Source organism: Ictalurus furcatus, chromosome 28 (assembly GCF_023375685.1).
Source record: "Ictalurus furcatus strain D&B chromosome 28, Billie_1.0, whole genome shotgun sequence".
NCBI classification, from domain to species: Eukaryota; Metazoa; Chordata; class Actinopteri; order Siluriformes; family Ictaluridae; genus Ictalurus; species Ictalurus furcatus.
Window position 1 is genome coordinate 862,977 of NC_071282.1, and position 17,291 is coordinate 880,267.

Sequence of the window (17,291 nt, forward strand, 5' to 3'; positions counted from 1 at the left end):
ATTTTAGCCAAACAGCGTCTTTTCTTACAAATTTACCAACACTTCTGAGGTAAACATTGACCTTCAGAATGTTTCTGTATCGCTTTCACTGCTCCTGTGTCTTTACATTGTCTGTAATAAATCATTATCCTTAGCCACTAGCTAGCTAAGGCATTCATATTTCCTAGTTTCCTAGCAACAGTGTTCTCTCAACCTGACGCTGTTGAGCATTGAGCATATTGTGGAGGTATGACTCAGTGACTCGAGTCATTTGAGTTGATTCAGTTAAACGATTCCTTCAGATTCGTTAACAAGTTTGTTCCAGTGTTTTCTGCTAATCGTTGCCGTATAACGTCACAAGGTACAGTAGTCATGATGTCACATAATCGCATTCCCGCCTTAAGCTCTGGTTGATACTTTTCTGGTTCTGAGGACATATTTGACCGTGTTGAATCGTGTTTTAGTTATTTATTCAGAGGAAGTTCTGTTAGCGTTAGCAAGTTGTTTCTTAATGTGTAAGAAAACGATCCTAATTTAGCAACATTAGCTAAGTCGCTACATTAGCTAATCATTAGCCAAGACTGCTCACAAGCGTTAGCCCTCATGGCAAGGTACGACGCTTTTGCCTATCCGTTTTTGTTGTTGTTTTTTTTACAATTATTCTTTTCAGCTGTATGTTTTATTCGTTAATGGTGTTTGTCACCATGGTGATAAAAAGCCGCCCCTGAGTTAGTTCTCAGTTCTAAACCAGCAATTTTCTGGCGCTTCTTCTGGTAGGGAGCTGACTGTAGTGTTTCCTAAACATGTCTGGACTCCTCTATAACCTCTCCCCGCAGGCATACACACACACGCACACACACACACACACACACACACACTCCTGTGGGTGGCCCCATCAGATTTGCCTAATTGCCTGGGAGGACCCCCATCGCTCCGGCCTTTGTTATAGTAACGACCTCCTGATCCTCGGGCCGTGCTGACTGATAATGGAGCATGTTAGAGCTGGAGCCGCAAACACACACACACACACACACACACACACACACACACAGTTAAAACTGTTAACGCTGAATAAAAGAATAAATAGAGACACACGCATAAAGGAACAGTCCTGTTTGTCTAGTTGTCCACACACACACACACACACACACACACACACACACTCTTTCGTTGAGGTAAAAATACACATATAGAGTTATTAATGGAAGTTTCTTTAGTTCCTTGCACAAGAGCTACAGGCATCCTGCACAATTTGGGCTTCTATTAAAAAAGAAAAAGAAAAGGAAGAAGTAGAAATTATAAAAGCACATAGTTTATTAGCTTATAGCTTCTACACGCACACACACACTCCTTTTCTTATAGTTCTCATGGTAATATACATGGTTCTAATAACTCTTTTAGTTTTTTAGTTGAGTTATTCGAGCTTATTCCTTAGTCATTTCGACACGGTTAATATATTTTCATTTCTAAGCTGCTCTATCATTGCATATATATATATATAAGTTACAGTTAGGATATAAATATTACTTTTCATTCTTTAGATATGGTAAAATACTGGGTTTTATCCTTCTCCCCTTTTTGTCTAGCTAATTGTTATGTCTTTCTTGTTATTTCCTTTTTATTTTATATAGAAATATGAACAATAAATGTCATTTTTACACAACTGGCAGATTTTTCGTCAGTATGTTTATGTTATAATACGGTCACTCTATACGAGTGTAAAATTTTCCACATTTGATAATTAATAGGTATTGTTTTTCGTCATTGACTTCCGGGTCATAATTTTGATGTAATATGATTTTGTATATAAGATTTGTTGGATGTGTTAAAGACTATCTAAAAACTACAAATCCTATAAACACCAGGTTTGTCAGGCGTTAGCGTCTGGTGCGAGAGCCTGTAGCATTGCTTGGTTTTCTATCGATATTTTAACATTTTACAAAGACTACACGATTTAAATCATTTTGTTCAAAACAACACGATAACTAGTATATAATGATTTAATTTGGCATAATTTCTCTAAGGAAAAAGAAAGAAAGAAGAACTACGCCCGGCGCCATTTTGACTACAAAGTAAATAAATCTCGCCGGTTCTCGCGAGATTTGGGGCAGATCAGCTGACCGGCGCTGCAGCTCTGGAGCCTGTCAAAGCGCCTCGACTCCACTCACTCACTCCGATTTCCTGGAAACAATGAAGAGTGAAAAACAGCGAGTCTGAACACAAAGAACAGAAAAGTGTAAGATCTAACAGCGGCTCGGGTCATGGAGCACATTCTGACTCCGAAGGTGAGATTTAAAATGAAATAAAATATAGATAATATAGATAATGATGATCTTGGCTGAAAGTGCGTGCGGGCGTGCGCGCGTGTGTGTGTGTGTCTGTCTGTGTCTGTCATGAAGGTATTTCTGCAGGGTGTGATAACTTTTATAGAAGTGAAACTTCAGGGCATTCATATTAAGCAGAGCAGACGGGGAAAGGCGCAACCCAAAATGTATAACTATATAAAGTGCCCTTAACAGGGTACAAAATCATGACTTCTGCACCCTAACTAGAACACTTTATGTCCAACAGGAAGCTGTGTGAAATATGCAAATGAAGTGTGTCCACATTTGCATATTTATGCATAAACCCATAATCATAATCAGTAATTATAATAAGCATGCAAATAGACTTTGATGTGTGGGTGTCACGTAAATATGTATTATAGGCGTGTGTGTGTTTGTTTGTTTGTTTGTTTGTATGTGTGTGTGTGTGTGTTTGTTTGTTTGTGTGTGTGTGTGTGTGTGTGTGTGTGTGTGTGTGTGTGATGAGTAAAGCGCTGTTTTTTGTTGCACTGTAAAACATTACCATGCTTTAATGAGTGATCATGGGACTGTAACAAGCTCCAAAACTGCCCATGTGTGTAAAACCACTCAGTCTCAAAGTCTAAAGCTGTGTGTGTGTGTGTGTGTGTGTGTGTGTGTGTGTGTGTGTGTATGTGTGTGTGTATGAGAGGTCTAAGCTTGTAGGTGCTAAAAGAAGATCCAGGATTTCCTGCTCACTGTGCACTGTATCAAACACACACAAACACACACACACACAAACACACACGTTCAGGATGACCGCAGGATTCCCAAGAATTACGGAGTGAATGATTAAAAAGACCAATCATATGTGTAAAAAAAGATATAAATGTTACAATACACTGAATTCAGCGATCAGACAGATGGGCGTGGCCCAATATTCTAACGAGTATGTTTGATTGACAGCCCTCTATCTGAGACTCTCAAGCACAGGGCTTTGTTAAACGTTAATATATCCTGGGGTGCCAATAATTTTGAAACCACGGTGCTTTTATAAAGAAAAGTGAACAGTGTTCCTCAAAGACAAAAAATATCCCATATTTTTTGAGAAATTTTCATGTGCGATCATTTTTATATATTTATTAATGCTTATTTTTGTGCTGGGTGCCAATAATTATGAACATATGCAACATTATAAAAATAATAATAAAAAACACACACACAGAAAGAGTACGATGATGAGTGAAACACAACAAGGAGTTGTGTGTAAGCCTTAATCCGGATTGGTGTGGGAACACTGTTGCTAGGTAACTGGGAACATCAAAGGTTAATAAGCTAGCTAAATGGCTGAAGCTTGTGATTTAGCTAGCAGTCGTTTCTCTTCAATGCAAAGACGCAGCGGCGATAAAAATGACACAGAAACATCCGGAACGTCAACGTTTCTCTCAGGCGTGTTGGTAAATTATTAAAAATCAGACTTTAAGCGGCTGTAATTACGCTCGGTATAACGTTATTTCTCATTCATTTGTTTGTTTGTTTGTTTGTTTGTTTGTTTGCAGGTTGAATACGTGAAGCTCTTGGACAGATACGCCGCCAAGAAGCCGGCCATCGGAACCTTGTACCTCACAGCAACTCACCTCATTTACGTGGAGCAATCCAACAATGCGCGCAGTGAATTATGGGTAATGAATTTAGATTTATTATTATTTTTATTTAATCGGTTTCGATTTAATGAAATACACAGAATGCAGTAAGACTACACGTAACGTTAAGACGAGTGTGTTAGAAAATGAAAGGAGCGGAAACGTAGCTACGTTATCGGCAACGTAGCGCTGATGTGTTTCAAGTATCGCATTATGACATGTCAGTATCACATAACTAATAAAAAAAATCGGTTTAAATGGTCAAATTAAAACAACATGCCTAATGTTAGCTAGCTTTCTAGGCTCCTGGTTTTATTGGAATAGTTTAGCTACGTTAACTAAGCTAGGCAAGTAGCTAATTTTATAAAAAAAAAAATTGTCAGGTACAAGTTTGTTAGCTAGGAAAAATAGTAGCTGGATTTCTATTTACTTAATTATTTGTATTCGTAACAATTAGTTATTGCGTAATTGAAATAAACAGGAGATCATTTTAATACCAGTCTAGCTACAGTTACGCGATTTTATTGTGTAGTCAAAATGTTTTCTAGCAAACTAGCTAATGTTAAGTGCACAATTTTTTCAGAGACAAGTTTGCTAGCGTGTGAGCTAATGTTCGATAAAACATTTTAGCGATCATGTCATGACGCACGTTGTGATTGGCTGAACATGACTCAAGGAATCACGCTAAACATAACTCTTGTATTGAACACTATGGTTGGAGATACAGCCATTGTAAAGTGTGTGTGTTTGTGTGTGTGTGTGTAGGTCTTGCACCATCACATCTCGTCCATAGAGAAACTTCCGACCACGGTGTCAGGGTGTCCGCTGCTCATCCACTGTAAAACGTTCCAGCGTCTCCACCTGTTGCTGCCCCGAGAGAAGGAAGCCCAGGACGTCCTTCAGTCCCTCCTGCGTCTGTCTCAACCAGGTACACACACACACACACTTTACAATTTACAACACCCACACCGTAATGGTGATGATGATGTCTCTGTGATGGCACAGTGAAGGAGGAGGAGCTCTACGCCTTCCTCTACAACCCCGAGCAGAGCGGAGACGAGCGGAGACGGGGCTGGGACCTCATCAGCATGACCGCTGACTTCAGCAGGATGGGCCTGCCCAATGAATTCTGGGAAGTCAGTGACCTCAACAGCAACTATGAGGTATTAGCACTTCCTGTCTGAGTCAGCAGTCTCACTCTTCCTGTAAACACTGACTGTGCGGTCTTTCATGTTTCTCTCAGCTCTGTTCTACGTATCCGTCGGTGCTCGGCATTCCTAAATGCGCCAGTGTTGCTACGGTAACAGGCAGCGCCAAGTTTAGGAGTCGGGGCCGGCTGCCTGCACTGTCGTATTATCACAAAGATACCAAGGTAAACACACACATACTCACCCACACACACCCTGATGTAGGTTTAGTCAGTTTCTGCCCTACTGCTGTTTTTTGTTTATCACTTGAAAGACAAACGGATAGAAAGACAGGGAGTTTAGAGGGACAGACGAGTGTATAGAGAGACGGACAGGTATACAAATGGACAGGCGGACGTATAGGGCGACAGACAGGCGGGTGTATATGGGGACAGCTGGGGGTATAGAGGGACGGGCGGGGGTGTAAAGGGACAGCTGGGCGTATAGAGGGACGGGCGGGGGTGTAGAGGGACAGCTGGGCGTATAGAGGGACGGGCGGGGGTGTAGGGGGACAGCTGGGCGTATAGAGGGACGGGCGGGGGTGTAGAGGGACAGCTGGGCGTATAGAGGGACGGGCGGGGGTGTAGAGGGACAGCTGGGCGTATATGGAGACGGGTGGGCGTATAGAACTCTCTTTTTTGACTGTTTGTCACGAAACCTGATTTACCCCAATTAATTGCTATAAAGTCTGACAGCAGTTGTGATTTGCTGTTCTTTACATTGTTTTGTTGCTAGGCAGCGATCTGTCGGTGTAGTCAGCCTCTCTCTGGTTTAAGTTCTCGCTGTATCGAGGATGAACAGATGCTGCAGGCCATCAGCGAGGCCAATCCCAACTGTCCTTTCATTTACGTCGTGGACACACGGCCAAAGGTACCACCTTTTAACCTTTAACCTTTAACCATAAGTAACTTTACAATTTAAAACTGTGTAATGTGATCTGTGTGTGTTAGATGGTTTTATAGCCATCTATGTTTTTTCAGGTATCTGTCATGCTAGCTGTATTTGTAGGTTAACCGTGTGTGTGTGTGTGTGTGTGTGTTGTAGCTAAATGCTATGGCTAACCGAGCGGCGGGTAAGGGGTACGAAAACGAGGATAACTACGCCAACATCAGGTTCCACTTCCAGGGCATTGAGAACATCCATGTCATGAGAAGCAGTTTACAGAAACTACTGGAGTGTGAGCGAGCGCGCGCGCGCACACACACACACACACACACACACACACACACACACACACACACACACACAGAATATTGTTTAAAATGGACCTGCTTTATGGGGACCAGCTGAATGTCCCCACAATGTCCAAAGCGTCGAGCATCGCATCTGTTGAATCTCTTTACAGTTCCTGTTTGTGATGTATATATTTATATTTTATTTTATTAAATGTTTTTTTTACTCCATCAGTGTGTGCTCAGAAAACCACATCTATGAGTGACTACCTGACCGGACTGGAAAACTCCGGCTGGCTGAGACACATCAAAGCCATCATGGACGCAGGAGTCTTCCTCGCTAAAGTACATTCTTCACTTAAACCAACTATGTTCAATATTATTATTATTATTATTATTATTATTATTATTATTATTTACTAAACATATTTGTTCTTTTAATTATTAAATCATAACCAAATAGTTAAGTGTGTGTGTGTGTGTGTTGATTTACTGCTGACTGAGTGTCCCCATAAAAAGAATACATTGTGTATGTGTGTGCGTGCGTGCGTGCGTGCGTGTGTGTGTAGGCAGTAGGTGATGACGGAGCGAGTGTGTTAGTGCACTGTTCTGATGGATGGGATCGCACGGCTCAGGTGTGTTCTCTTGCCTGCATCCTGCTCGACCCCTATTACAGAACCATCAAAGGACTCATGGTGAGCACACACACACACACACACACAGAGCGATTGTATTAATCTGATTATATAATCCATTGTGCATGTATATCAGTACATTTTATTACAGTATTATTTATTATGCTAACCCTAAGTGTTCCTGATTTTTCAGGTACTGATAGAGAAAGAGTGGATTGCTTTCGGACACAAATTCAATCATAGGTAATAAAAGTAACAAAGTTTAACGTTATACATTTCAATTAAAGTTTAACCGAACATTATTATTATTATTATTATTATTATTATTATTATTATTATTATTATTGTTGTTCTAATCTGGAGCTAGAGGTGAAATCACGTACACACGGTGAATTTGTAATCACACTGCATGTTTTCAGCACATTTTTACTTGCTATGATGTATCGTCTCTAACGTTTGCCAGGACAAGAATTCCAAGTAGGCATATTTTTGTTGCAAAACTGATGCGATAATATTTAGTAGCTAACTAGCTAGTTAATATCTAAGGGGAATTTAGATGTTGCGGTTTAAGTACAGTACATTTTAGTAGCTTGTTGACAAAGCTAGCGATCTCACTGACAAACTTACTGTATCTAGCTAACAAACTGTTAAACAACGCGAGCTAGCTGCCTCGTTTTCATGCTCACTGTGTTTTCATACTAGGTGGACTGTCGGCTAAATCGTTAACCCTAGTCATTCGCTAGCTTACGCATTGTCAATACTTTGATGGTTGATTAGCAACAGTGTTCTTATGTTGAAAGCTTTGTGAGGACTAAATGTCCCCGTAATAATATTACATGACGTGTGTGTGTGTGTGTGTGTGTGTGTGTGTGTGTGTGTGTGTGTGTGTTAGGTGTGGACATGTGGAAGGTGACCCTAAGGAGGTTTCCCCCGTGTTCACGCAGTTTGTTGAGTGTGTGTGGCAGCTGATGGAGCAGTTCCCCTGCGCATTTCAGTTTAACGAACGCTTCCTGCTCACCATCCACGAACACGTTTACTCCTGTCACTACGGTAACTTCATCTGCAACAACCAGCGAGAGAGAGAGGAGCTAAGGTACACACACACACACACACACACACACAAACACACACACACACCCACTCTCTAGTGATGTAACTGATAAACATAGCTAGCTAGGCAACTGGCAGACTTAGCTGGATATATAACTGAGGAACATGACTATCTAACTAGCAAACTGTTAATCAGCTAACATAACTAGCCGACTAAATGACATTCTGCAAGATCTGTCCAGCTAACTTTTTTTCTTTATATAAAAAATTACACAGAAAATTGCACACACACACACACACAAAAATAAATAAAATAAAAAAATACACACACCAGAAGCGACCAGAAGTGATTGTTTTTGTTCTCTACAGTATACTATTTTTCTGCTAGCTAGTTGGAGTTAGTTTTCTTAGCTTGATAATGTGTGTGTGTGTGTGTGTGTGTGTGTGTGTGTGTGTGTGTGTGTAGGCTGAGAGAGAGGACCTTCTCCCTGTGGCCGTATCTTCTGGAGCATCAAGACGAGTTCAGAAACCCGCTGTACAAACGCACTACCCACAATGGCTTACTGAGACCCAACACACTGCCACTGCATTTCAAGTATGCACACACACACTCATGCTCACACACACATATCAAACTTTCAAATGTAAGTACAGTAGTATAGATATTTTGCATAGATATATAGAGAGTTTGTATTTGTGTGTGTGTGTGTGTGTGTGTGTGTCAGGTTTTGGTGTGGGATGTATAACTGTTACGATAAAGGGATACACCCGAGACAGTCCATCCTGGACACACTGCTGTCTCTGACTGCCAGACAGACCTTTGAGGAGAGGACGATGACGGAACTGCAGAGAGTAAGTGACGCTGTGATATTTGAAAAAAATAATAAATGTTTCTACGTATTTTTCCCGATTTGTAAAAAAATTAATTAATTAATTAATTTTTGCACTCCTCGGTATAAATACATTTGGTAACAATCATCATTTTCACTCTCTCCGATAGCAGTTGGCTATCGCTGATGGAGTCCTCTCAGCTTCCGACGGACCGATCGGCACGCTTCCTGACCGGAACGGCGACGCCGAGGCCACGCCCACCTCCTCCTTCGACCAGACGAACGGAGACTGTGTGTCTCTGAGCGACGGCGCCGGAGGAGAGGCGGAGTCGGATCAGGAAAAAAACGAAAGCCAACCGAAGGTGATGGCGAAGGACAAACCTGTTTCTATGGCAACCCAGATCTCCGAAGAGGAGGTAGGGAAAACGGAGCCTGTCGAATCTCCATAGTAACAAAACTGACATTTGGGACAGAGCTGAAATCCAAAGGGAAACAACAGAGATGCACTCAGGACTCAACACACACACACACACACACACACACACACACCATGAACACCATTATTACAGTGACATTACAATAGAGTGATACTTTAGCCACGTCCCATAAACCACTAAATGATCTTTTAGCCCCACTTTTTTATTTTAATCAATCTAATGAAACAAAAATTAATTAAGAATAGTATTTCAGCTAAAACACAAAAAGCAAAACATTATAAAATATATTAAACATAGTTAATTATATAAAAAATGACATTTTATCCACGCCCCCAAACATCCATACATGTCAAACATTTAATGGAATGTATTTTTAGTCATAAAACACATCGTGATGTGAACGGGTGTGAACAAGTTTTATAAGACAATAGTATTTCTTAGCCACGCCCACTTCAATGTAATGTGATGTAAACTTTTTCGCCACCCTCCCAAACATGGCAGATTTATCAAACATTATATTAGAATGTCTTTTTTTTTCTGCTCACCCCTTGTAAACATTATAAACATTATAATAGGATGAGAGTTTGAGACTTTGTCCACGCCATCCCACAAATTGTATTAGGTACACACGTTACAGTGGCATTATAATGGAGTGGTGTTTTAGCCACGCCTCCAACATTCCTTTACATGACACCTAACAATACACAGTTTAAGCCACACCCTGAAAACGCCAAACTGATCACCGAGAGCAGCTTCTCAGCGCCACGCTGTAAACACGCATCACACCTTCCTGCCTCTCTGGAATGTCTGATTGTAAATAATAGTTTTTTTTTAAAGTTCGGTAGTGTCCCTAGTTTTGAACCCTTTGCACTTTTTCGCTATCTTGCCGTTTGTCGAATATTTGTCAGCGAATGTTATTTTTACAATCGAACAAAAAAAAGTTCAAATTGAAAACATTTGAAACAAAAGCGTTTGTATTTTTCTGTTACGCTGATCAAACAGGATGCTCGTTTATTTAATTATTATTATTATTTTTTTTAAATTTACGGTTCGTAAACGTTTTGATGTTTAGTGTTAATAAAGCGTGTGGCGTGTAAACGTGTAGCTACAATATTGTCGCAAAATATTACTGCGAGATAATAAAAAAAAAAATTAACAAATGCTACAAAAGCAATAATTACATAAGGAGAACTAAAACGCGATGATCAAAGACGGGAGGAAAATGCGCTGCAGAAGTTCCGTCACTGCAAAGGGTTTTATACGTTTACGTTTTTTAAACAGAACATTTACGGAAAGTAACGTTTGTATTTTGCGTCGAAGTACATCAACGTGGCTATTTCAGTCTGCTGATTCAGATGGCGTGCCGTTACGGCCCGTCATCCAGACACGGGTATAACATCTGTAACACTTGTACCTGCATTGAGACTTCTTAACACGTTCATAAGCACTGCATAAACCTTTCCTAAGGCGACGCTTGATTCTTTATGAATACTTTTATCCCAAATTTAGTCTGTCAGCTAGCACTTCTTGCACCATGCTGAATTGGAGGCTGTAAGCTTCCAGCACTCTTAGCTACATTAGCCTGGTAGCTTCATTACAAAATTAAAAAGGGACAATATTTATATTTTAACTGTTCAATTAATAAAAATTTTAAAAAGTGTAAAAAAAAAAAAAAAGTTCTATATTTTTTGGCATTCAATTGATGTTCGTAAAAGCAGCACACTGATACGAAATATATATTTTTGTACATTTATTATTTCTTGCACTTTTTTAAATCTTTTTTTTATCATTTTCTATTTAAAAAAAAAAAAATCCATTTCATTACTGCATGATTCTGCCACTTGTCTTTATATTACAGTAAATGTCCTGTGAAATAAGGGATTTATATATTGTATTTTTTTTTATATGTGCATTAGTATCGATATAAACTTTGAATAAATTGCTATTTTGAAACATATTATTGTGAATTTTGTCATGTTTTTATACGAATAGCCCATATTTTTTGTGTGTGAATGAAAAGCTATGAAATAAAATAATAATATATATAAATATTTTTTTTAACTTTCATCAGCGTGAAATGTTAGAAATGCTTTTAAATATTAAAAATTATTTTAATAAACATTTTAACTTGATACTACAGCTTGATGTTGATGTGAATATTTATATAATATAATATTTAAAATCTAAAAATAATATGATAGATAGATATAAATCATCCAAAAATAAACTACAATTTGTTCGGGAAGGCAGTTATTTCAGATTTTGAAAAATTTGTTCCAAATTCGTTTAAAAACGACTGTTTCGTCTCTTTTAATACGTAATACAGACCTCTGTCTGATTTCTGTAGTCTTATCTAATATGAGGACTACATTTCCCGTTGTGCATTGCACTTCTTTCCGGAAGTGACGCGCCACCAGACGGTTCAGACGCTAAAGCTATTTTCTCTCGCACAGGCTGTTGCTAACCGCCTCTGCTAAAACAGCGATGAAAAAAAATAAAATGGTGAGTCTGGGTTTTTTTTTGTTGTTGCCTTTATTCTATTTCTATAGATGATATTTTTGTGGGTTTGATATCCATTTTGGTTTTAAGCGCATAGCGAAACAAAGAACGATTAAAAATTAGTCAAAGTCAGTATGGGGTCTGGGTAAATGAAGCTTTAGCTTGGTAGCTAACCGAACGAGCCCTTAGCGAATGCTTTGTTGTTTCTTCACCCACATCCCGGCAAGTCCCGACATCGCCCGCTGTGATTGGACGCTTATGACCCTGCCCGCATCTTGGACAATGAAGTGAGCCAATCGCAGAAAAGGAGGCGGGTTAGTGATAACCAATAGGTAGCGACGGGAGGCTGAAGTGTGTAGGAATACGGGTGGGCTTTCACCTGATGTAAAATAAGGTTAGGTGAATTGTGGTTACAAATAATGTTCATGTATTTATTTAAGTGTGTATTTATTGAATACGTCATCAAAGCGTTCATTTTGCGTCCATTTTATGCTGTGTGTGTGTGTGTGTGTGTGTGTGTGTGTGTATATGTGTGTATGTGTGTGTGTGTGTGTGTATGTAGTGTTGTTATGGACCTGATGTGTCGTCTGTATAGGATCAGCCAATAAAAGCGTTTTTTTTTAATTCTTTTGAAGAATAAAAAATAGATGTTCTGTAGATATTACTCACAAGTGAAATAGTTTTAATGTGAGAGCAGTCAGTGTTTACGATCCCTTTTAAGACATGTTTCATTGCATACGTCGATAAGATTAGAATTTTGTAAAATATCGGATGCGATTCTATACACGCGTTTCTGAGGTGGTTTTTTTTTTTGAGAACGTAACGTGGTGTCGTGGTAATGATGCTGTAAGTAAGAAAAAAAAGTCACATCACGAAGACATTTTTGTAATTGATGATACAGGCTATGTCACAACACTTTAATTAACGGTAGTTAACGTCAGTTGTAAAAGGTTAAAAGCTTGGTCCTAATACCGACCCCTGAGGAACCTCGGCGGAGCGTTGATGGAGTAAAGTCAAATTCGATGTGCTGATGCCTTGAAAATCCATTTAGCCTTAAAACGCAACAGCAAGAGTGACAGGACTTCAGTGCGTTATAAAGCCTTATAAAACGTTCCTTAGAGTACCTGAGGGGCTAAACTGCCGGATTAACAGAAGTCAGTGCACCGTACCATATATACTAGATCTTTAATGGAAACAAAAGCAGACATTAGAGCCAGATGTCTAACGTAACAATGTGGGTGTTAAAGGCTACTTTGGCTTTTAGCTCACGATACTCGTGGTTTATTTAGTTCTTATTTAGTTCCCATGTCTTAAGTGTTTCTATTTCCACCCGTTTAATTTTTCTTTCCGTTTTTCAGATGTGACATGGCAGAAGATGTGTTTGATGGACCTTTTGTCAGCGTCCTTTTCACCCGCACACGGGAGAGGCGTCTGTGTCATGGTTGTATAACTGTAGTAACAAGTTTCTAAGTCGTCATGGAGACTCCAACGGGAATCGAGCTGCCTGGTGCAGCTGCTGGTGGCCAGCGGTCAGACACCATCTCCCCTGATCCTCAGTCGCCCCAGACGCCGCCGGCGGGGAAGCTCAGAAAGACGGCCTTCAAGTTTTTCGGAGGTCGAAAGAGCATCTGTATGCTGCCAAGCTTTTTCGTGGGAAGAGGCAAGAGTCAAGGAAGGTGGTCGTCTAAAATGGGCGTAACCAAGAGTCAGACATACGATGGTGTCAGCAGAGCATGCTGGGAAGACAGCATCAGAGGCGGCGGTGATGTGACTTCGGCGGAGTTTGAATTCCACAACCCGAACGGCTCGAGCGACCTGCACAAAGCGCAGGACAGTTTTGCGAAGACGCAGTCCCTTCCGCGACAGAAGAGAGGCCTCAGAGGTCTCTTCAGCAGCATTAGGAAGCATCGGAAAAGCAAGAACAACGCTGAAGCGGAAAAAAATGCGATGCTTGAAATGTCCTCGGGTGAAACGGTGCCTGGTAAGTTGGCAAACCTTGGTTGTCATGGTGACAGTAACGACAGCAAGAGTCACGTCGATTTGTTAGAGCCGGATGTGCCTACGGAATCCAACAGCAGGGATTTTACAAAATCGCCTGCCGCCGATAGTGATGCATGCACAATGGATGAAACACTAGTGCCTGAGAAATTAAGGAGCAAGGGGAAGGCTGGGGAGGAAGAGGAAGAAGAAAAAAGTGACGAAAGCCAAGATGAAGAGAGGCAACGAAAGAAAAAGGGCAGCCTGGTTACGTATCGGCAGCCGCTATCTGCGGACTCCGAGATGGCGCGCCTCACTGAACTACACACGGACCTACCTGAGGGAGACCCCCCTACAGTGTCCACCTCGACTGACAACTTGATCTTCGGAGATGTGTCCTCTCTGAAGAGCTTTGATTCGTTGACTGGTTGCGGTGACATCATCGCCGACCAGGATGACGTCAGTGTTGCGGAGAGTTCGGTATCAGGCGAGCGAGGAAGTCGTAGTGCTGGCAAGCGCAGCTCCTGCCTTGTTACTTATCAGGGTGGTGGAGAGGAGATGGCAACTCCGGATGAAGTGGACAACGAGTACCTGCACAGCCTGTGGGAGTCGGAGGGCAGCGAGGTGTGCTACCTACCGTCGGAGCAGACCGTCAGCCCGTCGTCCACTCCCGATCAGCCGACCAGTTCCTTCCATGTCACGACCAGCACTAGTGGCAACACCAGCACTAGTCCTTTGGGAATCACGGAAACGGTCCTTACACCTACTGATCTTCTGACTCCCCAGAGTGACCGACAGGGATCGGTGCCAAACAGTGATGAGGGTTACTATGATTCCACAACGCCTGGAGCTGATGAGGACACTCGTGAACGTCCACAACAGGAAAGACTTTCCCGGGACAGCTACAGCGGCGATGCCCTTTACGAACTTTTTGAGCCTGATGATAGATTGCTCAGTCCGCCTCTACCTTCTAAAGACAATCGAGGGTTGCTGGGTGGAAACAAAAGCAAAGGAGATCTTCTTTATGCCTTGACATCTGCTGCCTTGGATTCTGGTGCCATGGAGACGGAGGAGGAGCGTCTCAGTAAGATCCAGCATGCCTTGCTGTGTTGCGAGTTGCAGAACCTGAGAAACCCATCCAAAGATCAGCATATGTATTGTAGCGAACATTCACGCAGTGACGCAAACCCTCTTGAGGGGAAGTACAAAAGCAAAAGCTCAGAAGAAGAAGCAGACCATCAATCTGGATCCAGACCACTGCAAGGATCCCAAGCCTTAAAAGAGGTTTTGTCTCATAGCGGGGGTCAGGTGCAGCACAGAACCTTGTACGGACCTACTGCCGATTCGAAGTTAAGTACACAAGTCTCAAAGGCAGTGAGCGTTGTAGAAGATGCAGTATTGTATTCCACGCAAGAAAGGTGCGATGCTTCAAACGATGGCTCTTTACCGCCCATTAGAGGCTGCAGCCAATCACAGGAGGAGCTAATGGTCTGTTTCTCGCAAGCGTTGGTTGATTTTACCAAAAACACCAGACTTTATTGCAACTCCACAGAGAGTCTGGACGGTTCGGAATCTAGCTCACCGTTTGGACCGAGCCTAAGTGCTCTTCCTGCCATTGTCACTTTCGATGTGGTTGACATGGAGAATGAGGGTGAGTGTGAACAGCCAGAGCTTGTAGAGGAAGAGGAGGAGTTGGCATCCCCGTTTGAGGCGTTCGAAGATGACGGCTGCTACTTGCAGCAGGACGCTTTTGCCGAGTGCGATCAGAGAACCTTTGATGCCTACGAGCAAAGTTTGTTGCTTGGCAACGCTTGGGGTATCGCAAGCCTTCCCCGTCACCTTAGCCTGGGCCGTCCATGCCCTCCGGTTCCCGCACCGCTCGCTCTGAACCGACGTAGCCGCTCTCTGGATACGGATAGTCTCGAGCTCCAGACCAGCGAGCTTTATGCGTCCCTCGTTTCCCATGGCCATAAGATGGCCGCTTCCTTCCACCGCAGGAAAAATAGCGCCGACGCAGGAGACCTTTTTGACGTTGTTCCACAAGGAAGGAACTGGAGACAGGGGCATGGCTGTGAATTTGACTCTTCCCAGAAGGATACCCCCATGTCTCAGCAGCAACAAAGATCCTCACGTGGTACCTCTTGGATGGAAACGCTGTCGTGTTGTTCTAGTTCTAGCTGTCAGCCAACAGTTAGACCTTCGCACCTCCCCCTACAGGCTGCTTATCCTAATAGCAGCACAGCACGGATCCTGAAAATCGGTGCTGAAGGAGATGTTTCGGGTGATCAGTACCCTTGTAATAATCCTCCAGGGGGACAGTGGAAAAGTCGACCAGTTGGTATCACCCAGGGTATACCTCATCACCGATCTGACCAATCAGAGGCTACAAGAGAGATCACGACCAGGAATAGGAGGACATAGCTGGACGTGGGTTTCTCCATGGCAACGCCCAAACGCAACATGTAAACACCCACAAACAAAAAAACAAAGTAAACAGGTCTCATGACCAAAGACACAGCTGGATGTTTACTGACCGTCATGATTTGTATCTTTCGCACACATTTACTGTTACTGTTATCTTCTTACAGTTATAAGCTATGATATTTTAGTGATGGTGTAGTTTTTTCCCCCTCAGACATCTGTGATGTCTTTTTATTTGCCACGTCGTTTGGCATTTATGTAGCAGGTGTCTGATTATCTTTGTGCAGTAGTACAGCCTTTGTTTTGTAGTTTGTAAGTCTTTTTTTTATTCGCTAGACAATTAAAACCCATCTGGCAGAAATTTTTACCACGTGCTTGCACGTTTGAGCCGAGACTGTACGAGCATGTTAAAGTTTCTGCCGCTGTTGAATCTTTTTTTTTTTTTTTTTTTTTTTTTTTTAAACAAAAACCTTTCGGATTTACCCTTGAAGACTTTTGATAAACTTTTCATGTTTTCCGTGCTACGCTTTGCTTTTTTCTTACGTTCAACATTTGTAGTTAATGCATTTTTCACACTCGCGGGGAGCTTCTGGTCAACATGCTGATGCTTGGGAACAAAAAAAAAACCCCCGTTGAAATTTTATACGTTCAATTTATGGTCTTCGTTGTAACTTGGACAGCTTTCAAATTTGTTTTATGATATTCCATAATAGTGATCGAGAAAAAAACCTGTAGCTCGTTGAGGAGTTCTGTTTCACAAAAAAAGAAAAAAAAAAAAAAAGAAAGAGTATATGGTTAATGTAAGTACACTTTTTTCATCTTCAGTGGCAGAAACTGTGTTGGGCAGCTTTACATAATGCTTTTATCAAAAAAAATGTGTGGGAGATTGCGAGCTATGCTAGCTAGTTACTTCATAAAACACTGATGAGTTAGCTACATTTATTTCCTCATATTCACGCGTGTGACGTAGTGCTTAGTTGATTATCAGGTGAAAGTAATTTCATATGTGATCAAACGCGTTTTGTACATTTCTGTTAAAGATGTCACCGAAGCCAACATCATGCACTTACCACAAGACATGCTGAGAGGTTTTTTTTTTCTTTTCCCCTCAAACAATTCTGTCACAAAATCAATGCTGGTTAATTTGTGATGAGGTTTATTTTATTATGCTCACACTTT

At 41.5% G+C, this 17,291-nt stretch overlaps 2 protein-coding genes across 6 annotated transcripts; both read left to right on the forward strand.

The window, feature by feature from the left end:
• The first annotated feature begins 140 nt into the window (after window positions 1–140).
• On the forward strand, window positions 141–10,891 carry mtmr8 (myotubularin related protein 8). Of its 3 annotated transcripts, none has more exons than XM_053618490.1 (16): window positions 141–340; window positions 2,004–2,264; window positions 2,974–3,718; window positions 3,821–3,943; window positions 4,670–4,832; window positions 4,910–5,067; window positions 5,148–5,276; window positions 5,827–5,961; window positions 6,136–6,268; window positions 6,499–6,608; window positions 6,833–6,958; window positions 7,092–7,141; window positions 7,791–7,991; window positions 8,415–8,543; window positions 8,674–8,800; window positions 8,952–10,891. In XM_053618490.1, the coding sequence occupies exons 3-16, from the start codon at window positions 3,605–3,607 to the stop codon at window positions 9,225–9,227; spliced, it is 1,974 nt and encodes a 657-aa protein (XP_053474465.1). In that variant the 5' UTR covers window positions 141–340; window positions 2,004–2,264; window positions 2,974–3,604; the 3' UTR covers window positions 9,228–10,891. The 3 variants fall into 3 exon arrangements, with proteins under 3 accessions (XP_053474465.1, XP_053474464.1, XP_053474466.1); XM_053618489.1 differs by having other exon boundaries at window positions 143–340; window positions 8,949–10,891; XM_053618491.1 differs by lacking the exon at window positions 2,974–3,718 and having other exon boundaries at window positions 152–340; window positions 8,949–10,891.
• A 618-nt stretch (window positions 10,892–11,509) lies between these two features.
• Window positions 11,510–16,897, forward strand: amer1 (APC membrane recruitment protein 1). Of its 3 annotated transcripts, none has more exons than XM_053617743.1 (2): window positions 11,510–11,717; window positions 13,073–16,897. In XM_053617743.1, exon 2 carries the CDS (start codon window positions 13,191–13,193, stop codon window positions 16,110–16,112), a length of 2,922 nt encoding a protein of 973 aa, XP_053473718.1. In that variant the 5' UTR covers window positions 11,510–11,717; window positions 13,073–13,190; the 3' UTR covers window positions 16,113–16,897. The 3 variants fall into 3 exon arrangements, with proteins under 3 accessions (XP_053473718.1, XP_053473720.1, XP_053473719.1); XM_053617745.1 differs by lacking the exon at window positions 11,510–11,717 and adding an exon at window positions 11,941–12,028; XM_053617744.1 differs by lacking the exon at window positions 11,510–11,717 and adding an exon at window positions 12,019–12,108.
• The last annotated feature ends 394 nt before the right edge of the window (window positions 16,898–17,291 follow it).